Genomic DNA, 25,933 nt, shown 5'->3' on the forward strand with positions numbered 1-25,933 from the left:
GTTAAGTTCATAAAGTTATTTATTTGATGTCAAGAATTAATGAAGAATTGGATTTGAATAACTAAAGTGTATTTAAAGCATATACCATTGGTTTATAATGTATTGTTTTAAAGTTAACATTTTGGTATTATTTTTCTGTTAAATGTGTGAAAATTACCTAAGTCACCTGTTTGTTAGAAAGAAGAAAAAAGTCCAGCTAGTAACTTTTTGAAAGATTTTAAAAAATTTTACAGCATTTTCTTTACATTGTTGGACACGTTAAGAAATTGTTGGATAAATTTAGGTTTGCAGAGTGTTTCTCATTAATATGTTATTCAGAACTCCTCTACCTATTGGGAGGGGAATGCAGAAGCTGAAACACTACAGCGAATTTATGGAATTTCCTTTCCTGACAACAAGCAATTGAAAGAATGGCAGAAGTTCCAGGAAGAAGCTGCCAAAAGAGACCATCGAAAGATAGGAAGAGTGAGTTGAAACACACTTTTTTTTTTCAAGCATTTATGAAATTTAAATTCTGAGCTAAGAACGTGGAGGTACTATAATAGTGACAATAAATCTCACTCTTCTATCAGTCATGAGTAGCCCAAGAGTTGGCATTGGGTACTGTTGACTTCACTATTGTCTATATGCTCAAAATTTGAAATGGCTATACTCAGATAATCCTTGTGTAGCTTTGTGTAAAAATTCTAAAACAAACAAACAAAATAATCATAATTTAACGATAAGCAATATAATAAAATGAATAAAACTAAGATTTAAATTTTTTACATATATATGTATGATTGAAAGAACCATAATTAGCAGAACTAAACTTCTATAACCTTCTATTTTCAAACAAAATAATCATAATATATTCATAAGCAATATAATAATAAAAGGAATAAAACTAAGATTTACATTTTTTACATAAATATGTGATTGAAAAACCGTAATTAGCAGAACTAAACTTCTATAACCTTCTATTTTCAAACAAAATAATCATAATTTAACGATAAGCAATGTAATAATAAAAGGAATAAAACTAAGATTTACATTTTTTACACAAATATGTGATTGAAAGAACCGTAGTTAGCAGAACTAAACTTCTATAAACTCGGTTAAAGAAAACAAATTGCAAAATAATTTAATTTATAAACTACCACAGTAGTTCATTATTAAAGCTTATGTTGAAAGTAATATCCAAGTAATATATATGGGATACTTACTAGGTTAGAACAGGAGCTAAGGATGATTTCATAAGATTGTAGTGCACCAGAAAATTAGCTCCACCCAGGAGTAGAGATACTCAATTAGCGGAATTTGCTAATCAATTAATTGTTGGGTTAATTCATTGATTAAATTTAACAAAGATATTATTCTCATTTAAGACCTAGATAAAAGAATTGGAAACACTAATTTCAGTTATCTGATTTTTTCCAATACAGTCTTACCTCCTCTCTAACACAGAGCTATCTCAATCCTCTTTCTGCCCTCCAAGTGTTGCTGAAAAAATTTTCATGCTCACCACACCAGTCTATATACCCCACCAATTTTGCACCACTATTGAACATGAACATATCATATGACTACTCTCTACCAAAAGTATTGTGCCACCTATAGTTACTCTCTCTGCTATTTCCACTCAATCCTCACTTTCTTAATTGGCACAGCTTATTTAGACGTGTTTTTACGCATGAGGCTACCATTCAGTTGTTTAATTTTTTTCTTGTTACCAAATTTTACGAGAACTTCATATGAATTTGTGATTCAATATATCGACTACAATAGTTCCCATTACAGTCAACAACACTATTGATACAACTACCCATGAATCAGGTTCAACTTTATCTGCAGAGGAGATACGGGCCTTAAATCAAAGGAAGATAGATTAATATGTTCGGTCAATGATTTCTTCTCCTTTCAACCTGATAGTGTTGCTGAGAAAAATACAATCAAGGATAAGACAATTTGGACTTCTTTTTTTTTTTCTTTTTTTCCCCAGCACCTTATTTTAGTCTGTCACACTACACCTCTTCGGGAGATTTCACCTTCCACACCCTTTTTTACAGCTGATTACTCAGTTTGACGGTAGATGCATATTCGGTTTTTTTCCTGTATGTTCAAGATAAGGATGATTTCTCTAGTTTTCTTTTTTCAACTCCAGTTGCTGTGCCTTTATGTCATATATTTTGGTGGAGGTTTGTTCTTATTCTTTCTTCCTATTGCTTCCAACATTTCCCAGTGAACCAATGGTAAAATTGTTTTTACTTCTTTGCTTTGCACCTGATTGCGATACCCATGGCTCAGATACCTTTTGTGTGGCTTTGTCCTTATTTACACACAGGAGAATTAAATATTTCATGTCATCAGTGCTCGAAATTTGGGAAGTTAAATATTTATGTGTCCTTTGTCATCTAAGTTAATTTAGATTTATTATAAGTTAGATATGAATTATTAAATTGTTTTCCAGATAAGTTTAGTCAGTATACATGTTTGTTATTGTTACATACTTTGTAGACTTAGTACATTTTGATGGTTTGTCAGTTTGATATTAATAAGTACTTTGTTAAATAGATATGTTTAGATTGTTTGCACTTTACATATCATTCTTACTTCTTGCTAGTAATGCCTAATTCATTGTTCTATCAGAATTTATTTTTTTTAGTCATTGTTAAGTATGTGCCTTATAATACTAATTTTCATCAACGTAGGACTTAATTTTTTTGTATTCCTACATTGCCAACATGTTCGTTTCTTTCCCATTCATAGGGCTGAGCTTTGCATTGGCTTCATTTCCTATGTTCTTGGTACCAAATTTTCTCCTCCTACTCTACAATTTGGGGTTCATCCCCCACAGTACCCACATTATCAATAGTTATTTATAGCTAAAAGTCTAGTGTTCCAGTTTAGGACCTCACCGGTTGGACTAACTTCTGCTCCTTCTGTGTTTTGCCCAACATCTTTGCTCAATGGGTCTTCACACTCATCATTACATGGATGACTGCTCATTTCTTCTCCTTCACAGTCCAGAGACCACATGCATCTGCTCCTACAAGAAGCAGCACATGTGGGATTCTTGATAAAGATGGAGAAATCCATTCTTACCTCCACTCAGTACTTTGTGCATTTGGAGGGTTTTCAACTTCTTCTCTTCATCTTCGGGATATGGAGCAAGCAGTCCACAAGGCCCTCACCTCACATTCTCTCACAGCTCGCGAGGTTCTATCTCTTTAGAAGATGTGGGCTTCCCTGGAAGCTCTGATTCCCATGGGTTGAGCTCATATATGTCAGTAGACATTCCTATTTACTGATTGCACTATAAATCTCAATGTAGAGATAGAATGTTCTGCAAAACCACTAGTGGCATGCTCAGTGGTATAAACATATGTTTTTCAATATCCATATGTTTCACTCCATTGTTGACTGTCACTCATGGAACTTCTACTCAGATCCATTAGACCACCCTTTTACCAATCCTCAATCAGGGTTGACCTGGCTTGATGGCTAAACAGGGACCAGATCACAATGAGGATTCCACTTCCTCCACTTTGTCAGGATTTACATCTGTTCGCGGATGCATCTGTAGAAGGTTAGGGTGCTTACGTCAACTCTCGAACGATTTCTGGTCTCTGGTTGGTCAAGAAGTCTTCTCTCCACTACATAATTTTCTGACTTGTGGCAGTTCATCGAGCTTTGTCCCAATTCCTTCCTCTCCTGCAGATGAGGGTGGTTACAGTACACTCCAACAACTCCACCAAGCAAGAGGATACCAAATCCAGGTCTCTGTGCTTTCAGACTCTGGATCTCCTTTTCTGGGCCCACAGCCAGAACATGGTGGTCTTAGCTTGACGTGTTTCTGGTGCACTGAATCTGGTTGCAGATCATTTATCTTGACCCAACAAGATCTCCACATGGAGTAGTTCCTCAATTCACAGGTCTTTTTGTGGGTTTTTTCTCAGCTAGGAACATCTCATATCAATGCTTTCACCACCCACTGGAACACCAAACTTCCTTCCTTTTAGTCTCTAGTTCCACACCCACTAGCTCTGGAAGTGGATGCATTCACTCAAGTTTGGAGATGTCATCATACCTATGCTTACCTTCCTATTCAACTACTCCCTAATCCAATCTACTCACTGCTCTGACCTTTACTTGTACAACCTCCCTTACCCTTACCTCTGTCCCAGTCTCTAGTCTGTCAACCTTGGTCAGACATTGTTCATCCAGATATCACCACCCACCATCTTCACACTTGGATTATTTTAGGTCCACTGCCTTAGCCCTGGGCTGATTCCATGTGTTGCATCTTTCCTTTCCAGATCCATGTCCATTTACCAAAGGTGCCAGTCTATCTTCTGCCTTTGGTCTCTTCACCTGGTTGTTTGAAAATGGCTTGGTCATTTTGATTGTGTCTAGCTATCAGGTGGCCTTGTTGAACACCTTCTGTTTCTCCATGTTTCATAAGGTTTTGTCTTCCCTTGTTATTTCCCTCCTTTTGTGTCATGCATCCTCCATGTTCCTTTGATTTACCTGATTGGGATCTTAATGTGGTCCTTTATGCTCTTTCCTGTCCTCCCTTTGAAGCTTTGTCAATGTGTTCCATATACCATCTTTTCCCTCAAGACCTGTTGCCTTCTCCTCCTCACTTGCAGACATTGTCAATCAGATACTTATGCCCTTAATGTTACCAGAACCCTCTACCATTCTATTTATGTCATCCTATATCCAGACTGTTTCTTCCTTCCTAAGACCTATGGTACCCATGAAGGCTGTTTGGTTTTCACACCCTTTTCTTTACCTTCCATCTCCCACCTGTACTTCCATTCTGATCCAGATCAGCTTCTTTGTCTGATTCGTTCCTTATGGTGTTATGTGGCATGTACTGCCTCCTTTTAGAGTTCATGCTCCTGACATTTTCTTCCCTGAAATCCTTCTGTTTCCCATGATTTATCCCCTTCACACTAACTGGTTGGGTTTGTCAACTAATTGGGCTGGCATATTCCAACTTATCCATAGAAGGTCGCCATTTCCACAACATTTCTTCTTATCAAATTCATCATATCACCATGTCTTTGGCTGCTTGCCTTTACCATCCTTTGAAGCAGATTGTTCAGGCCAGAAAGTGGACTACTCCCACTACTCATTATCTGCACAATCTGTCTGTATCTTCCTCAGGTGTATACTGTTTCCCTCCTGTGGCAATTCTACACTTATTCATTTGCCTTTGACTAGGGTAAGTCTAATCACTTCATTTCATTTATGTTTTCATAGACCCTCTTTTTTTACCACTGCTAACGGAATCCCACTCTGTGGTGGGTTTTGCCTGATCAGGTATGCTTTGCCTCAAACTTGCTTTATAATACTTACTGTAGAGATGGGGTGTTCTGCAAGACCAATGGTGGCATGCCCAGTGGTATATACATATGTTTCTCAATATCCATATATTTCACTCCATTGTGGACGATCTCTCATGGACTTTCATCTGGTGGCATGCCCAGTGGTATATGCATATGTTTCTCAATATCCATATATTTCACTCCATTGTGGACCATCTCTCATGGACTTTCATGAGTAAAACAGAAGGGGATATCTGCCCATTCCTGCCAACCCTTGATTGAATAAATCAGGAACAGTCTGCTTTTCAAAATAGGAAATCATGGACACATTGCAAAGTGAAATTGGAGAGTCTTTTTGGTTTGCAGAGTGTTAGAATGAAGCTAACGTTTTTACCTCTAACTTGTTCTAGAAAATATTAAAAGACAAAACAAAATGGACAAGACCTTGCTAGATAAAATTGCAAACCATCTCTGAATCTTAAACAAAAAAAATATTACTTTTACTCTTCTTGAAAACTCTTAAAAAATAAATTTACAGTCAGTTCAGTTCTACACATAGTAAGTATGAATAACTGATTAATGCCAATAAATAACATGTTTTGAAAATAGCTTGAATGAATTCCAAAACTAAGTTTCTTCATGTCATGTAGCTTGTGCTGGCTGCTTTTTGAGTCACCTTATAAGTAATATGAAGCTTCCCTATCAGAATATATTGTAAATAGGCTAATACATATGCCAATGATGATTCCAAGATATATATTTTTGAATAGCACTTGGATAAAGAGAACTATCTTAGTTACAACAGGTTGACTGGAGGAATGAAAATATGTTAACACAGCAGTTAAGCAATGAAACAGTTTTGGGAACAGGCATTAAAACAATATTGGTATGGCATGACACACACTGTTTTAAAGTTGGTAATATACTATTGATGCTAAACCCCAGGGTTTCAAGGAGATTGCTTTTAACATGAATTTTATACTAAACTAAATATGCAGAACTTTCTCTCTCTCTTTTACAGATTTCTGTTATACAGTTTAACGTTTTTATTGCAAAGAAGTTAAAGTGAACTGAATTTCATTCAATTTTTTGCCACATTTCTGTTTGTGCAGGAGCAAGAGTTGTATTTTTTCCATGAACTTAGCCCAGGGAGCTGTTTCTTTCAACCTCGAGGAGCTCACATCTACAACACTCTGTTAGATTTTATTAGAGTAAGAATTCTGAATTTAGATTTTTCTTTTTGAGTTCACAATTTAAAAAAGTTTCTGTATTTTTGTGTTATATGAATAGGATTATTTAATTTCTGTTTACTTATTTTTTACATCTGTTGTCTTCATAACCGCTATCTGGACAAAATCCAGTTCTTTATTACCTATGATCTAAAATTGTTTGTTATATTATGAAATGTCAGTATATGTTGATTACTAAGCCTATTTTACTTTCTGAAGGCAGGAAAATGTGAGGTTTTAAAGTAATTAAACTGGGTAGAACTTTATAATATTTGTCTCTAGCAGTTGATCATGAAGTGAAGTCACTTACATGGCTTTTTTTTGTCTGTGTTTAATTGCAAGACTAAATAAATGTGTTAATGGGCTTTAAAAAAAGCAACAAGAATGGTGTAACTCAAATTTCTAAGAAAGTATTTTATTACACAAACTGTAATGTAAGGTTTCCCAGATACATAATGGTAGAAACATTCTTTAGAACAATAGAAATAAAGTTTTTGAAGTTGAAATTTTAGTCACAACAAATATCTTAAATCATGCACATGTTCATACATACAAGTTTTAGAAAAATCCTTTGATAATGCTTTTATCCTGTCATACAACATATTTTCTCTCTATTTGAGATTTATCGAAATATATTAAATCTGTCTATAAAACCTAAAGTGCTTGACATCAGAATTTTTTGCTATTATGGGTTAGTCATATTCTCAAAGATCAGTATGTTATACATTAAGTTTTTACAATGAGAATTAGACTACCTGTTTACTGATGTTATATTTAGATGTGTTGTAGTTTTAATAATAAGGTTTAAGAGACTATATGATTACCTATCACTTACAGAATTTTGTATATTCAGTATTGAAGCTGTTATATAAAAGCTGTTCCACATATAAATGATTATATGGTGTCAAATTTTCAGATGTGAATAACTGTTTTAATAACTGAGGATGATGATGTAACATCAAAACATGTAAAGTCGTCAACTTTTTGAAGGCCATAGATAAGCCTAAATAGAATGTTTTTAAATGTGTACCAGTTTAACGTTGAATATTATTTATGATTTTAGTATTGTTTTGTTTTAAATAGAGTGAATATAAAAAAAGAGGATTCCAAGAAGTTATTTCACCTAACATTTTCAATAGTAAACTGTGGGAGACCTCAGGCCACTGGCAACATTATTCTGTAAGTTATTAATGTCCTATTGTTTTACCACATTCATTTCCCTGTGGTACCAACCATTGCTTTTATGCATTTTAAGCTTAAAAAATATATGAAAATGATTCTGTCTGATATTTACTTGGTATATACAAATATATGTCTGTCATGCAGACTTCATTATTATTGTTATTTAGGGGAAAAAATTTTTTTTAAGTGAATGAAATTTACGTTTAGCTCCAGAATTCTATTATTATAATTCAGTATTTTCCTTTTTACTTCTTTAAGAATAATATCCTAGTGATATTATAATAGAATACAGTTCAATTATGCAATAAAATGAGATTTATTTACAAAAATGTCTCGTGTGCACAGAGCATGTCTTTCTAAACCAATATAAAACATTTTATATTGTTTAAAATTAAATCATGCGAGCAATATACACACAATCAGTAATGAATGGCATCTGTTTAAACCTATACATGTATATTATAGTCAAATGTAAATAATAGTTAAATCCATTATCATTGTACATTATCAAGCCCTTCCCCCCTTGTTCAAGTTTGTTTACTAAGGCCATTCTTTGAATTTATTAATTTTACATTGTTTTCTTGAGATTAAAATATATTCTTTAAATCTGTGATTTTTTTATGGTGTCTATTTATAAACTGCTGTTAGTGTCAAAAAAATTAGAATATATAATTAATTTCTATTTTGTAATGATAACAGTGAAATGAAATATTAACATTTATTAATAATGTTTTTTGTTAATTTTCACAGTTTTAATTACAGTATTGAATTCATTCAGAATGTTTTATATGCTATTAAGTTAAGGTATTTAAATTTCCAGGAAAACATGTTTTCATTTGAACTTGAGAAAGAAAAATATGCCTTGAAGCCAATGAATTGTCCAGGACATTGGTGTGTATTACTTTCTGATGATAATTTCAAATAACTTTTTGATTTCCCTGAGCATGTTCTCCTGCCTTTTTCATAAACTCAGTATTAAAAGTTACTTTAAAGATGTACATGACTAGTTATTCTAAATACTTTTCTAGTCTAAATGTTTTGACCATAAATTAAAAAGTTTGTATTAAAATATTAACACTAACCACTCATTTCATCAAGGTTTTCTAGATTGACATAATATTTATTTACATAATTAAGGGTAACAAATATTGAAATGTAGGTAATTTTTTGCATCATTGTATCATAGACATTAAGATTCTGATATTTTCGATAATGTATATTAGGAAAAACATATACTGTATGTTTTGTTTTACTTTACTGTGAATTTGCAACTTAAGCAGGCTGCAACTGCTGAAATATCTGGATTGTGCAACACTGTAAAATTTTGAAATTTACTCAAATACTAGAACAATAGCTATGGATTAGGGTTTCTGTTTTCTGTAGATGAAATGTCATTTCTTTTTTTCTTTATGGTGGATTTAATCAACATTCTTTCCCCCTTCTTTGACTATTTTTTATTTTCTAGCCAAAGGTTATTTCCATTTTTCTGTGTTATTTCCTATTTTAGAAAGTTAATTTAGAACACTGTGGAAACATTACAACATGATCCTATTTCTCCCATTTCTTTGGAACAGTGTTTCAATATATGCAGTCAATGGGAATTTGGCCACAAAGAGAATCTTCAAAAAAGAATACAAAAAAATGCAGAGTGAAAAGAAGTAAAAGCTATTGTTTACATTGATCCTAAAGATGGTGGTTCAGATGGTAATGTTGAAACTTAACACATTATCTAGAAAGAATGCCAACTTTATTGACATGAACATGCTTTTGGATGGATACCTGGTACTGTAGTGAAAAAAATAAGAAAACAATTACATGAAGATGCTTCAAAGCAAAATACCAAACACTCTCTGGGGCATCAAGGTGAACATTTTAAGAAAGGTCATTCAAGATCTTTCACAAATATTGTATCCAGCCACTGCAACTCAGTTGAAAAAAGTTTTTTTTTCAAGGAAAGTTAGTGTTATGTTAGAAAACAGCAACAAAGCTAAGTCTGGTAGAAAATATTATTAAATTTGAAGCTACTGCAAAGAAATGCTCCATTGAATAGCTATGTATCAGTCAACATCCCAAACAACTTTTTAAAATCTTGGGAGCCATTGCATAAGCTTTTCAATACCTGAGGAAGGATATCAAACTGGTCATTAGAACCTTCGGGGGCTCAGATGTAAGTAAAATGGTGCAACCAGCTATTCCACTGGCTGAAGGTATAATGGGAAAACGTTTTCTGAAGAACAAAGTCTTATCAGTCAATATTGCCATTGTTATTTATATAGCACTTTTCCAAATGCACTCACCCAAAAAGATGTATCAGTTGAACATAAGAAATTGTGAGCCAAACAGCTCTCTTTGAAATTGTGAACAAACTAAGATTAAGTAGCATCCAACCATGAAGAGCCATAGAATATGTAACTGGGATACTGGTCAATGATAAAACGAATGTTGTATTAAAGGTATTCTAAACAAAGTTGTTGTAGCACAATAAAAATATAATTTCTTGAGAAGAATTGCATATTGCCTAAATTTTTTAAAATAGATCAACAGTGACCATTTATAATTTGAATGTGGTCTTCACAAACCAAACAAGAATGAATATGGTTACAAACACTGATTTCTCAGGTTGCAAGTATTGTTTCAAACACGTTATCAAAATATGCATATGACAAATCAACCACAACACTTCTTGTTTATATTTGGACAAAAATTGTATTATTCATAGGACATAGATTAATAATAGTTGTTAATCGACAAACAATGATATCAAATTGCATGATGAAATTAAAGCAATATGCATATTGAAAAAAAGAAGACTTCTGATAACTGTTATTGTAATCAACTTCAATATGAATCCTAAGCTATATATTTCAGAGAATTCAGCAAAAAGCTAAGGGAAGAGAGGGGTATGTTGCCATGAAGAGATTACACAGTATTATTTCTGGAATGAAGAAGCTGAGAAAACTCTATACCACAACTTGTTCCTTCATTATGCCTTTAATAGGTAGCAAAAGGCAAAGTACCTCTGTATATTTTACCTCTTAGAATCTATCCTGATAGGTATCAAAACCTTGTGAGCCATTGCAGAAACTTTGCAATATCAAGGGGAGGATATCAAACTGGTCATGAAGACTTTTTTATGTTTGCTTCTAAGTAAAATGATGTAACCAGTTGTTCCACTGGCCAAAGATATGACTTGAAAACTGTAATATTTAGGAACTATTTATTCTAATGTATGAATCAGACTTTAAATTGTTTCTGTTTTATATAAATAGCTGATACTCTAATAAATATGTGCTTACACTGCAGCCAAGTAGAGTTCAGTACGCAAAAAACTGGCAAAGTTTTTTTCTCTCTCTCTTTCTGTAATGGGCTCATTGCCTACCACGGTAACTTTCAGCAGAATTGAAGAGTTTGAATCTTATGAGGAACGTTTAAAATGGTATTTCAAGGCCAATGGCATTGCTGAAGCCAAACATAAGACCGTGGTTTTTAGTTTTATTGTTGCCAAAATGTATGCATTATTGAAAAATTTGTTGTCTTCAATTAAATCGTACACTGACCTAACAGCTACATTAAAAGCTCATCTCACTCCTAAGCTGCTCATCATAGCTGAACGATTTAAATTTTACAGCTGTAATCAACTGTTACCTCTCTGTTCATTTGTTAATTTCCCATAAAAATTCTTTCCGAAGAACTTCAGCGATACAAGTCCTTTCTTAAGATAAAACTAGTTTATTCTTTCTCAATACAACTTTGCAATACACTTAATTTCCACAGTCACTTTAACTTAATCACACCCTATAATTCACAACAATTCACGCACTTTACTTACGACTTGATTCGATTATCTGTTTCCCTATCTCTCTGTCTGCTATCCAATTAATTATCTTGCTTTATTTGCCGCACTTATATACAAGAATGGAGGGTGTCTAGAATGCACTCGCCTCTTCATGAACCTTCTAGACATTTATCAAGTGTTACCAGTGTCACGTGACCTCCGCTGTCGTAACACAACTATAGGGAAAGTGTATTGCCATTTAGTTCTGAAGTGAGAAAATTATCAAAAGATTGTGAGTTTGGGACCTTTTTAAATGAAGCATTACAAGATATATTGTGTGTAGTCTTTTATCATAAGCTATTCAAAGGAAATTGTTGTCTGACAGGATTTGACTTTCAAGTGTGCTTCAGAAGTAGCTATTGCAATGGAAATGGCTGAGCACGATGCACGGGAGTTGAAGCAGCAAGGTGCTACAAACGTTTGCATAGAATTTGGCGAAAGAAACTACAGTACTCCAAGAGAATCCTCAGACGTCATAAAACACTGACTCAGAAGAAACAAAAACAGTGCATGATCCTGTGCAATAAAGGTGAAAATCAAAACAATGTGGGAAGTCGTATCCACACTGCACAAAACAAGGACATGATCCTTCGAAATGTTATTACAGGAACAGTAAGTGTTATTCTTGTGGAATGACAGGCCATATACAAGCTGCGTGTAAGTCTGAGGTCTTGAAAGTACGTATTTCAAGAGGATTCTGATACTGAGGAATTCATTTGGTTTCCATCAGATTTATTTGTCGAAATCAATGTCTATACCAAAACCAGTAACTGTGCCAATTGAAGTCGAAAATCATTCAATTCAGTTTAAAGTGGATACAGGCACGTCAGTGACGATTATTCTTGAAGATATCTACTGCCAACAATTGACAAACATTAAACTTCTTCCATGCCACATAGTTATTTGTACATATACAGAAGAGATACTTCTGCTGTTAGGCCAAGCTGATATGAACATTTGTTATAATGAACAATTATCACGCACCAATCATGATTGATGAGGTGCAAAATCAGCCAGCAGTTGTAGGGCATGATTTATTATAATGAATCAAACATTGTTCAAGGTGACAATTTTTTTTTTTTGATGAACAGATATAAGTGTTTACTCAATGGTGGCTCTAAGGACAATTAAAGAGCACATAGCAAAAAGCAAAAAATCTTCGTGAAATCCGATGCAATGGCAAAGTTTCATAAGCCTCGCTCACTACCATACTCACTGGAGTCACTTGTTGAAGATGAGTTGTTGCATCTGGAGAAATTTATGGTCATAAGTAAAGTGATGAATTCAGAATGGGCCACTCCAATTGTGTGCCAAAAATTCGGACAAAACTATTTGTGTTTGTGTTGACAACAAAATGACCATCAACCAGTGCTTAGATATGGATAAATACCCATTACCTAATCCAGATGATTTGTTTGCTGCCTTTGCTGGTGGAAAATTTTACACCAAGCTGGATATGAGCCAAGTTTATCAACAATTAGTCGTCAATAAAGATTCTCACCAATATTCAACTATCAACACACAGTTTAATCAATAACTGTTTGGTTTTGCCACTGCTCCAACAATTTTTCAGAATAAGACTGAGCAGATACTCCAGGGTCTCGAAGGCATCTTATGTTACCTTGACAATATTCTGGTTATGGGATCAACATGTGAGCAGTATCTACAATGTCTCAAGTCTGTTTTCAAATGCCTACTACACTATGGCATTCAACTTAAGCCTGGAAAATGTCAGATTATGCAATTCGATGTTGAATATCTGGGACGTGATCAACGCTGAAGGTCTACATCCAACCAGTGATAAAGTGAAAGCCGTTATCAATGCTCAAAACCAACATGTATAACAGAACTTAGGTCTTTTCTCAGAATGGTCCAATACTATACCAGATTTTTGCCAAATTTATCAAACCATTTACATTGTTTGAACAAACTTTTGCAAAAACAAAAACATTGAGTACGAACAGCAGAACGTAATAATGCACTTAAGTTTGTCAAGAAACAACTTGCATCAGCCCAAGTGTTAAAACATTTTGACATCAAATTTCCGACTGGTTATTTCACACATAATGCCCGATGGAAGCAAATGACCCATCACATTTGCATTACATTCTTTAAGTTCTAGTGAAAACAAATTATGCACAGCTGGAGAAAGAGGCTGTCTCATTAGTATACGGATGAAAGAAGTTTCACAAATGCCTATATGGGTGCCACTTTACGTTAGTTACCAATCATCAGTCATTGACCAAGTTACTGAGACCTAAGACTGGAATACCTCTGATAACTGCTGCCTGATTACAGAGGTACTCACTGATCCTGTCATCTCACTAGTGTAACATCAAGTATCAATATTCCGTAAACCACAGCAAAGCTGACTTTCTTTCATGACTCCCATGTGAAGAAGCTCTAACATAAGAGGAAATGAGTATTTATCAATTTTATAATGTAGGTGTCATCCAAGGGCATTAGATATGTTACAAATAAAGATACTATGCTATCAAAAGTGCTTGACTACACTCTGAATGGATGGCCACAACAAGACAACACTCCTGAGTTATATCCATGTTTCAATCAAAAGCTGGATTATCTGTAGAGCAAGGATGTGTTCTGTGGGGACTTTGGATTATTATTCCAACCAACCACCAAGAACGATTGTTACATGACTACCTGATGGACACCCAGGTATGTGTCAAATGAAGGCCTTAACGAGATGTTACTGTTGACGGCCTGGTCTGGATAAGGATATTGAGGACATTGTCCATGCATGTAGTGATTGTGCGTGTATACGAAAGATGCCAGCCTCAGTTCCTGTACACTACTGATCGTGGCCCATGAGGGTTTGGCAACATCCTTACGTTGGCTACGCAGAATTTGAGAAAAGGAATTTCCTTGTACTAGTGGATTCACAAACTAGAGAATTTTGGACAGAGTTTTTACCTATGTCTTCTACAACATCTGAAGCCACAATCACAAAACTACGTGTTTTATTTTCATCTTGCAGATTATCCTAGGAAATTGTGTGGGATAATCATCTGCAGTTCACTCCCGCAGAGTTTGCCACAATTCTACATGGTAATGGAATCCAACATAAATGCATTGCTCCTTATTTTCCATCCTCAAATGGTGTAGTGGAGAGAATGGTGCAAGTGTTGAAACAAGGATTGAAATCCTACTCGAATTTAAATGATCCGTCATTAGAGCACAAGTTAGCAAATATATTGTTTGCCTATCGTTGTACACCTCACACACACTGACAGATTGTTCTTAAAGCACAAATTGAGATTGGATTTAATTCAACCCAGTTTGGCTAAACACATCGACAACAAAGAGCAGACTGGAAGAGGACGAGGAAGCACTTTTGTACTTAGTCAAAGAGTTCTGGTGCATAATTATTGAGTTCATCAACAGAAGTGGAGCCCTGCAGTTATAGTTCAATGGCTAGGGCCATTAGGTTACATGGTGCGTGTAGGAGAAAATACCAGACATATTTATACGGATCAGATTGTCCCACATAATGGAGAAAGCTGTACTCCAGAATCACACAAATCTACACGTGATCATCCAAACTGCTTATTACAGCAGAGCCTAATGTAATTACACCCGCATTACCATCCCCTGTAAAACTGGAAGTTGTTTCAATCCAGACTTTTTCACCAATGTCTTCACCTGCTATCCAGATGGTTTCTGATACATCAACTGCCCTTGCAGTAACCCCAGAGAGACAATGTCATCCATTACAACAGAGAAGACCTCCAGATCAGTATCAAAACCAATAATGAAGAATATAAGACTTGATTAACATTTCTTTCATTTTTAAAAGAAGAGGAAAGATTTAATATTTGTTAATTAGGAACTATTTATTCTAATGTATAAATTTGACTGTAAATCGGTTCTGATGTGTACTCTACTCGGCTGCAGTGTGAGCACATTTTTATTAGAGTATCAGGTATTTATACAAAACAGAACCGATTTACAGTTGGATTCATGCATTAAAATAAATAGTTCCTAATTAACAAATATGTGTGTTTATATGTATATATAATGTACATTTTACAGCCTCATGTTTGATCATCGACCAAGATCTTGGCGTGAACTTCCCTTAAGAATGGCAGATTTTGGAGTTCTTCACAGAAACGAACTTTCTGGGGCCCTGTCTGGACTAACCAGAGTTCGTAGATTTCAGCAGGATGATGCCCACATATTCTGTGCTGTAGAGCAGGTGTGTAAAGAAGGAGAGATTGTAATTACTTCACATACAGTGTATGTATACATACAGTATATGCCTGAATATTTCTTCTTATAGATTACAGTTGGCATTTGTTTGATTCTTTGATTTTGATATATTATTCTTTAAAAGAATTATGAATGAAACCATGTAAAATGTTATTTGTGAAATAATTGTAGCCATTGCTATAGTATGTTGTGGTCCTATGTAATAGGACTTCTAAACCAAAATTTCGAAGTAAAACTTTATTTCAAAAAGTGGTTATAATAATTTAAAGTTATGCTTGCAATTACAAACCTGTACACATATATTTATCAGCACATAAACTGTTTTAACTTAGTTATTCTAACAACTTAGGTAAAGTTTTATTATTCACTGACACTTTTTATGATGTTTATTAAACTTTAAGTTGTTTTCTTTTTCTCTTCCATCAGATTGCCCAAGAAATTGATGGAGCTCTGTCCTTTCTTCAAGATGTTTATACTGTGTTTGGATTCACTTTCCAGCTGAAACTTGCAACTAGGCCAGACGATTACCTTGGAGACATAGAGATGTGGAACCAAGCTGAAAAGGTTAATTATTAATTTATCTTTAAATAACAAAGAAACTGCAATGGTGACATCTGATGTAAAACAATCTTTAACATTAAGATAAAAAATAAGGTAACTGTTATTCAGGTCTTTCCTCTTTTACTATTACAAAATATGTCTTATAATTAATCATTGGTCAGATGTTAAAAATCAAGGTTAGCCAAACACACCATCAAATTCATCAGTAGGTTAAAACTTGTACATTTACCATTGTGGTCTACATTCCTTTATTATTCCAAATTATTAAGAATGGAAATACCCTCATTTTTATCCATATCTCTGTTGGTATGACTGGGCATTATAATGTTTGTTTGATATGTAAATTTCTTACAGCAACTCCAAGACAGTCTTGAGAATTTTGGTCAACAGTGGACCCTGAATCCTGGAGATGGAGCTTTCTATGGTCCAAAGGTACATTAATATTAGCCTTATGTTGGTTTAAAGATGTTTTAACTTACATGATTTGTAGTTATATAACTATTTTTTTATATATTTTGCAACATTTTTTATAGTACACTGTACAGTGTTTTTATAACCTTTGAGAACATGATTGACTTTTCTGTACTACCTCATTATTTTTAAATGGAAATTAGTGATTGTTTCATATTTTAATTATTCCAATAGTAGAACTATTATTTTAACAACTTTTTTCTAGTTCATGTAGAGTTTCTTTTAAATCAAATAAACCATTCACAGTGATACTAATGTGTGGATCACAGTTTCAGTTAGTTTTCTGTTCAAAGTCGTTTGCCTTAGATGACAATCAAACATCCAATTTACAAAAGAGGTTTCAATAACTAGGATCACATGTATGGATTTCAGCAAGAATCTAATAGCAATAATTAGCCAGCAATTGAAAAAGCTTGGATTGTTCTGCACTGCTCTAAAAACAATAAATATTTAGTTTGTGTGTGTGTGTGTGTGTGTTAAGAATCTTTGAAGGTGAAATATAAAATATAACTTATGCATTAAGCCTTTACATCACATACTATATTTTCAATTTTACCTTTAGTATAAAGAAATCTATAACATAATCATTAAACAGTTGGTCCACTGTATAATACTGAATGATAAATTTGGTGTAATGCCATAATATTATTCACATATCTAACTTAATTTAGGTTGCTATGTGGTGAGTTAAAAAGGATGTTAAATTACATAGTTGGTTTACAAAAGCTGAGCATGATGATGTTCAATTTCAAGAAGATTATACCTTGTGTTTTGTTGATAAAAAAACTTCATTGCAGAGTAGTTTGAGAAAGAATGTGTCTCAAATCCCAAACAAAGTACCCTGAATACCTTCATATCCCAGTTTTTCTGCGGGAATTTAGTTTTTATTAGGTTTTTGCCACTCTTACCTAGTGAATAAAACTTCTCATTTGCATTTCAATGCATTTTCAAAATCTGGTGATGTCTTTATCAAAAACTTGTTTCAGTTTGGAGAAAATAGTTTGAGTTGGAATTTAAACCTATTTTAAGTACATTCACTTTTTTTTTCTTACATCATGCTGACTTTTATAAGTTTCTGCTCTCCTCTGAAACCTTGGAGGATTTAACACCAAGCAAGTCCCTCGTTTTCACATGATATTGTTTTATCCTTTTGGAATGACTGCATGGGATTTGTTTTACAGTTTCCCACATTGGTCTCAAGATATTTCTCATCCTTATTACTGGATGTTATTTCAGTGCCATGTCCTTTCTCTTAGCCTTCTTCATAAAGACTGTCATTTAAATAAAATTTCTTAATTAGTTGCTGCATAAAATTAAATATAATAATAACAATAACCATAATTTCTGGATAGTAAATGAATAATGATGAAATTGTGTTACATAATGTGAAAAATTTGTTATAGAAAGTTAGTTACTGAAGTTCTAACATATGATTTTACTATTTTGCACATTAAATGATCTTGTTCATGTTTTAAAAATTGTAGTTGATAAACTTGTATTTCACTGCTTAAAGTGAGTAATTAATGATTTGATAAGGTTTATAATAACCTTCTTTAAGAATTAAGTTTATAAGCAAGTTATGGGAATTCCAAAGGGAGCTAATTACAAAGTTATATCTTTATTTTTATGAAAACATCTTTATGGAAAAATGTCTCTAGTTTTGATGCTATGAGACTGGGTTTACTTTTGTGTGTGCAATATTTACTTTAAGTTATTTGGTGAATGAAAAAAAAATAGGTTTTGCAATTTTTATTAAACTCCAAGCAGCATAATGTAGACTTGTCTCTGATAAAGGACGTTGAATTTCTATTTTGACATTTTGATGGCATCGCCACATTATATTAGCTGTACTGGACAATGTTTTTTAAAAAAATAATAATCATCCCTTATATACCTACGTGAACCTCAAAGGAAGATTCAGAATATGAAAATTTCAACTTTTGATCAGTGATGACTGATACGTAAATTAAAATAAGTCGCATGTATTAAGGTTGCACAACTTTGTATTTAGAATAGACATTTTGAACAAGTTATAAATAATCTACTGAACTTTCATTTGTAGTTATGTGTTGCATTTAATTAAACATGTATATTACTAGAATCACGGACAAAATGAGAGCCAACAATTTGCCTATTTTGATGCTTTTTGAACATTTTGTACTACAACTGATTTATTTAATAAGCATGACAAATTAAAACTACAGAATAAATGAGATGTTCTAATAACTCTGCACGCTACTGTTAATGTGAGATGTAGGCTTTATCACAAACATGTACTTCCTTGTAACAGGTGAGAAATTGAAGATAAATATAGTAGACTGTATATCCACTTCATTTTGTATGTCTTACTTCCACAGAAACATGAAAATCCAAGATGCATCTCACATTCTCCTACACCATTATTTGTATCTTGATGTTGCTATTTGTATTGTCCTTCTTGCTGAATTTCTTTAGGCCTCTTTATGTATATGTAAAGATATTGCTAGGTGACAATTATAACAATAATAGAGTAAGTAGCATTTATAGTTTGTATTCACTCTTGACTGGCCACATTTTGGCATGAGGATGCAGGTTTAAGAATGTAATAACCAATTATGTTTATACTGAGCTTAAACTTCATGCTGTAATAAAATTGGAAGATGAGATTTTCAATAAAAAGGTTTGACATAATGTTTGTTTATGAAAAACTGACAAATTATTCACAATCATCAGTTTTGTACAGTATTGTATCGTTTATTAAATTCTCTTACGCAGTGTATTTAAGTCTGTTTAACATTTTCTAATTAGTTAAAATAAGTTAATCAGGATGTGTAATAAAATCTTGTAGTTAAGTTTCATCATTTGTACTGTCACTTATACTTAGATCAGTGCTTATATTACAAAATGATTTAGCAGTAAATTTTTAACATACTTTGAATGGCATCGTATGTAAATAACAAAAATGGTACAAATAAATTGAAGAATAACAAATAGTGCATATAATCCCCATTATAGTTTTAATGATCAAACATTGTTCAATAATGAATGTTTTCATAATGTATACCATAGATTATCCTGAATTACAAAATTAATTTTTGCCATGAGTTAAAAGTCAGGATTCAGTTTTAATAGTTGTTATATAGTAAAAAATTAAAGTTGTAATACTTTCTTCCAAACAAAACTTCAGACTTGTTCTGAAAGAAAACTAACACTATGGCACTCCATTTTGTTTCTGTTTTTTAAGATTGACATTACCATCATGGATGCCCTAAAAAGACCTCATCAGTGTGCTACCATTCAGTTAGATTTTCAGCTGCCTTTTAGATTTAACCTTTCCTATATTAGGTGAGTGTTTCTCCCACATAAATGATGAATAAGCTGACATTTTATTATAATTTGTACTTTTCCTAACCTTGTAAAACCTCAGTGCATCTTTCAGTAACTTCCAAAACATTCTTGTAAGAAAAATGTGCCTTGGTGTGCTCTTTTTTCTTTCCTTGCAGAGTTATAGACAAAAAGTAATTACCTTTCCCTTGTGGATTATTTTAATGAAAAATAACAAAGTAAATGCATTATTCATGATGTTTTTCTGTCATTCAAACATTAATATAATTTTTTGTCTCTGTGTATTCTCTTTTCTTTACAGTGAAAGTGGAGAGAAGAAGAGACCAGTAATCATTCATCGAGCAATCCTTGGTTCTGTGGAAAGAATGTTTGCAATCTTGACAGAAAGTTTTGGTGGAAAATGGTAAGGACATGCAGTGACACTCACTAATATTATAAGATGATTAAATTTTGAGTTCCAAATAAATAAAAACTGTTCTTTAAACCTATTTTCTGGTGGTTTATATATATATATATATATATATTTGAAAGTTTAATGTAATATGTCCATGAATCTTCTCACAACTTGGTTCTTCCTCATCTTTATTGTTGAATGTAATTTCAGTACACAGTACATGGTGTGAACAGTGTTTCATACTGCAAGTAGAATTATAAACTTTGACGTTTCATATTTTATTGATCAGATGTGTTTGGAACCAAATGTGTACTGGTAAATCATGGAACCTCTGTATTACAGGGGACAAAATATTGAATTTGATTAGCAACTAGCAAATATTGCTTAGCATCTTTTTAACATTTATCATTTTAACACATTATGGCAACTAAATCCAGCACTAAAAGTCTTAACTCTTTGTAAAGACATCCACTAGTGAAAAAGAAGTAAATGGTATGTTTTTATTTTAATAACACTTTTATTCAGCTTCAAACATTAACATTTAATTGTATCATACATGGCATTTCATGAACAAAATAATTACAGAGCTATCAAACAGAAAATCAAACCCCTTGTGCCACATCCACCTGTCTCATCCTCTCTTTAAGAGTGTGTCAATATTTCTCTCTTATGTTTAATACTGTATTCTTTTTAACCAATAGAAAGCTAATGTTTTCATCTGTCAAGTTATATCACGTTGTTTTCTGTAAGAAAAATATTAATTTATCTTTCAATACAAGCTTCATTCCCATGTGAAACACATCAACTAGCTTGGATGAATTTGTAATGGCTCTTGTCCCATAGTTAGAAAGCCAGAAAAATTGTGATAATTATGAGACATTGTCTGCTTTTTGCATGTTATTATTCTGTATCCTTTGGCACATGATTAAATTGAATAAAAATTATTTAGTTCATTACTGCTATTAGTATAAACAAAGGTCATTGACATAAAAAAATAAGGCACTGGTAAGTACTTTATTTCTTGTTATTCATGTGTATTCTTTATTATTATAAAAGTAACTAAACTGTAAAAATAGGAAACTCTAGGTTAGTTAAGGTTAAGTTAGGTAAAATAAATACATAAAAAAAAGTTTTCATGAGGCACATATGTGAGCAGCTTGGAGTAGCTCTTGAGTAATGTAATTCTATAGTGTAATGTGAGCCACATATTCCACAAGTGATTTACAACTTATATTATAATGTCGTGAATAGTACTAGTAGTTATACTGTTGTAAGTTTAAAGCTACTTAGGATAAACAAATGTAGTTTCATCTTTCAATTTGAAGTAGTTCTAGAAAGAAAAAAAAGACAATTTAGATTCATTTCAATTTCTTTTCTCTCTTTTTTTTTTTGGTGTTTACAAGGTTGGTCAATTTGACCAACCTTGTATAGAGTTAACATAGAGAAAATAACAGGTAAAATACAAGTGTTTACTGAAAAAAAAGAAAGTTTGAAATGTACTTAGAGTGTTTTAGAGATGACATTTGAGATTTTAGAGTTATTTTGCACTCGGTCTGGTTAAAAAAAAAGTTATGTTCACAGACAAATTTTTAGTAGAAATTCTTCATTAAAAAATATATTTTTTGTGTACAAATGACTTGTAATATTTACTAAAAGTCTGCCAAGTTTTGTGAGTACACATACAGTATTAAAACTATATAGTATATACAACTAAAAATGGTTACATAGTCAGTCCTTGGGACATTGACCAATTCGTTCACTGTGAGATCAGACTAATTTCCTGTGTAGAAATTAATCATTTTCTCTGTATTATTTAAAAAGTTTACCTTAATATTTTAAGACTGAGAAGACACAATACAAAAATGTTTATAGTAAACTTTATTGGACATAAAAAGACTATCATTGAATGTCTTCTCAGTACTTTACAGAAGAAACTGTAAATGTTAAGCACAGACTTATTTGGCTTTGTACAATATATGAAGAAGCTTCATCATGTTACAGCTGTGTAATTTCCTGACTGTTTAATTAATATTAAATTCTGAAGAAAGAAAGATTATATGCAGATTATAACTAAAAATCTATCTGGTAATTAAATATATTGTTTTTACTTATAAAGCTTAGAATGGATTGTTTTATCAGTTGGATTAGTTGTATTTTTGGATGTGTAGGTAGAAATAAGAAACATTTTGTGTTTTATTCTACATAGGCCATTTTGGCTTTCTCCACGTCAGGCCATTGTTGTTCCAGTAGGGCCTATGTTTGATTATTATGCTCAGCAGGTAAGAATGACTTAGAGTTTATAAAATTAAAAGTAACAGTAGCTTAGTATAGTTTTAAATTACTCACACTGTTTCTGTATTAAATATGCATCTGCATATTTAAGTTGGATTTGAATTTTGTTGGTATTAGGGAAGACTGAAATCATTTTCCAGAATCAATGAGATTTTCAAAACGAAATTTAATAAATTGTTAATGTTGCATAAAAGATAAATATGTTGGTACTTTATATACAATTTTTAAGCAGTGTGAAATACACAAAATCAAATTTCAGTGTTAATCTAGTGATCATAGTGTTTTCAACAGAAAAATATTGTGATTTTGGAATAAGTAAAGTCAAACTATACTGCTGACATTTTAACCTAGAAAAAGCTTACTTTGCTGCGTGATAGGTATAAAGGCTAGAACTTCAAATTTAAAGTAATTCTAATTATTTATTTAACAGTAAAAAAAATTTGGCTATTAATATATAATTACCAAAAATGTTACCATATACACAGTTGATTTTCGTAAAATTTCTGGACATGTTCTTTTTGCTTGTAGACTAAAAGGTTTTCTAGAAATCTGAGAAGTAGTTGAATTTAAAGTATTGTATCCTGAGAAAGTTAATAATAAATTTAAATAAAATATTTAAATTTGAAATATCCTGAGGAACTTAAACTTTTAGCTTCACAGTTTAAAATTATCCGTGTAAGACATTAGTATGATGACCTTCTACTTTCATTAGATATTAGATATATATTGAAAATAACTTAATAGTTACCTTAGTTTTAAAAATACCTAGTATGTTTCCACATTTCTCTATACTTTCCTAGTACTGATTAATTTGATATTAATGGTTGAACTTTATCAGTTTCTGACTGTAGTTGGAATTGTAATGTTAAAATGGATAATCAATAAAATAAAGTTGCAGCTTTATTTATCCAGTTTCTGGCCAGTAATTGTTATTGCGTTATCCCTCTTATTTTCTACCTTAAATGTTTGATAGGTGCGAGATGAGGTCTATAATGGAGGATTTCTGTGTGAAGTAGACCTTGATCAGGGAACTACAATGAACAAAAAGATAAGAACTGCTCAGTTAGCTCAGTATAACTTCATATTTGGTAAGTAAAACTTATTCTCACTGTCTCAGTTTTAATGAGTAGCAGTAGTTTTATTGGGCCATCTGCTTGGTGAAGGGGTGGGAGGTCGTCTGAAGATGATTGCATATACATCAAAGCATTGCTTTTTTATTATTTCACTAAGTTCAGTGAAACACTTGTTTTGAAAGCATACAGTTCTTTCATCAAATTTGATTAACAGTTATTTGCTAATTAAGTATGCTTATGGTTTAAAGATTGGCCATGATGCTTTGTAACTGACAAACAAATTAAATTTTGTCAGTTTGATGCAGCTGTGTTACATTGATAGATTACTCAAATTAGTTAGTTTCACATATTTAGCTATGGAGCTTATGTTAACTTTTTTTTCAGTTCTCTAGGTGCACAGAAACTGTTTGTTGATTTACCTATTGATTGCAATAAATTTTGGTTCTCAAAAATAAAACCAAAGAGGTACTTTTACAAAGAGAATGAAAAATATTATAAATGAATCATAATACATGTATATCTATTCAGGTTACAAAACAAACACTGTTCAGTTTGCCTTGTTCTAGTGTTCTAATGAAACAATGATGAACAGAACTAGAAAAACACTATTCCACACAACAGCATTATTGTTATTTTGTTTTTGAAAGTTATTCATTTTCATACTTTTGTTGACAATTGCAGAAATAATAAAAATCCTTCACTGCAATTGTCAACAAAAGTATTTGTCCACTTGACAAACTACATCAGTAAATACCTTATTGGGAATGCATAGTCCTATGTTGCACGTGTTTAAAAATATTTAGAAATGAATTCATACCCAAAACATCAGTTTTCTATGTAGTTCCACAATCAAGTATACAGAAATTACAAATATTGGATCGGCTGTTTCAGATTTTAATAACACACTACCTTGTGTAATTATAGAGTCCCACTTGTAAGCATTATAATTTTGATACAGACTGATACTTTTCACATGTATCTAAGCACTAATTTAGTCTTGTTTGTTTGAACAGTGGTTGGGGAACGAGAAAAGATGTCGGGAACAGTGAATGTACGGACCAGAGATAACAGAGTTCATGGAGAGTACTCTGTAATAGAAGTCATGGAGAGGTTCCAGAAATTAAGGGATCAGAAAGTCATAAATTCAGAAGATGAATTTCAAAGTTAAAAACTATATAAAAATGTAATTATTATGATTTAACACTAAAGACTACTAGCCATACAAGATTCTTGTATATTATATCAACACCAATCTTGTTGTTTAATCATTGCCTCAAAACTAACGATAAACTATGAAGGTGTGTAAAATATTGAACAATAATGTTTCTGCTTTGTTGCTGATAATTGAATTTTAAAATAGGCTGCTAATAAAATTTCCTCATTTTCTTCTTAAGTGTTGATAATACAGTTAGCCAATTATTATTTCTTACTTCAGATATTACTACACTAGTTTATTTAGTGACTATTTTCAAAGATATTAAAAATCAACTTGATTGGATGGAATAGTTAATATTTTTATTGTTAACCTTTAGACTCATTTTTTAGTACAATTAAATAAAAATAATCCACTTTTAATAAATAAAACCTACTTCAACAATTTTAATAATGTCAGCTAACAAAAACTCCATATTATTTCAACAAAATTAAAGTGATGATGACTGTGCTTCTTCCAAAAGTTTATCAATGTCAGCTTTAAATGTTTCACTTCCAAAGAGCTCTGTAAAATAAAAATATTTTTTATAAACCATAAAAATTGTTATTTAAAAGAGTATTGATTTTAATGAAGTGTAATCCATACCAATGAAAATAAGATGTAAAACTCCTAAACATTAAAATATAAGATCATACAGAACTGTTCAAAATCTTTTAATCAACAGCTTAGTGTGTGTGAAAATGATGGACTACTTAATTTTTAATACTTTCAAGAGTGTTAGTAGTAAAGTATATACCTGCTGCAAACTGTGGAATGTTGGATGGTTCTTTCTGGAACACCTCTCTGAAATTAAAAAAATTAATATAATAAATGC

At 32.3% G+C, this 25,933-nt stretch overlaps 2 protein-coding genes across 5 annotated transcripts in view; one reads left to right on the forward strand and one right to left on the reverse strand.

Annotated features, from left to right (window-relative positions):
- The window catches only part of LOC106467240 (threonine--tRNA ligase, cytoplasmic-like), a 47,185-nt gene extending 21,847 nt beyond the window's left edge, over positions 1–25,338 (forward strand). For 2 of the 4 annotated variants that reach the window (XM_013927569.2, XM_022395376.1), the window contains exons 8-19: positions 319–465; positions 6,428–6,526; positions 7,628–7,723; positions 8,547–8,617; positions 15,615–15,777; positions 16,218–16,355; positions 16,707–16,784; positions 20,047–20,147; positions 20,449–20,550; positions 22,748–22,820; positions 23,807–23,921; positions 24,920–25,336. In XM_013927569.2, the coding sequence (XP_013783023.1) occupies positions 319–465; positions 6,428–6,526; positions 7,628–7,723; positions 8,547–8,617; positions 15,615–15,777; positions 16,218–16,355; positions 16,707–16,784; positions 20,047–20,147; positions 20,449–20,550; positions 22,748–22,820; positions 23,807–23,921; positions 24,920–25,074 (1,338 nt within the window). In that variant the 3' untranslated portion in view covers positions 25,075–25,336. Of the gene's footprint in view, positions 1–318; positions 466–6,427; positions 6,527–7,627; positions 7,724–8,546; positions 8,618–15,614; positions 15,778–16,217; positions 16,356–16,706; positions 16,785–20,046; positions 20,148–20,448; positions 20,551–22,747; positions 22,821–23,806; positions 23,922–24,919 lie in introns of all 4 variants that reach the window. The other 2 variants (XM_013927570.2, XM_022395375.1) reach the window with 2 other exon arrangements.
- A 55-nt stretch (positions 25,339–25,393) lies between these two features.
- Positions 25,394–25,933, reverse strand: part of LOC106467242 (RIIa domain-containing protein 1-like) — a 9,360-nt gene continuing 8,820 nt past the window's right edge. Inside the window, exons 3-4 of the mRNA XM_013927572.2 lie at positions 25,856–25,902; positions 25,394–25,623 (exon numbers count right to left, since the gene is read on the reverse strand). Coding sequence (XP_013783026.1) covers positions 25,550–25,623; positions 25,856–25,902 — 121 coding nt within the window. The 3' untranslated portion in view covers positions 25,394–25,549. The remainder of the gene's footprint in view (positions 25,624–25,855; positions 25,903–25,933) is intronic.

Source organism: Limulus polyphemus, unplaced genomic scaffold, assembly GCF_000517525.1.
Source record: "Limulus polyphemus unplaced genomic scaffold, Limulus_polyphemus-2.1.2 Scaffold2540, whole genome shotgun sequence".
In the NCBI taxonomy this organism is placed as follows: Eukaryota; Metazoa; Arthropoda; class Merostomata; order Xiphosura; family Limulidae; genus Limulus; species Limulus polyphemus.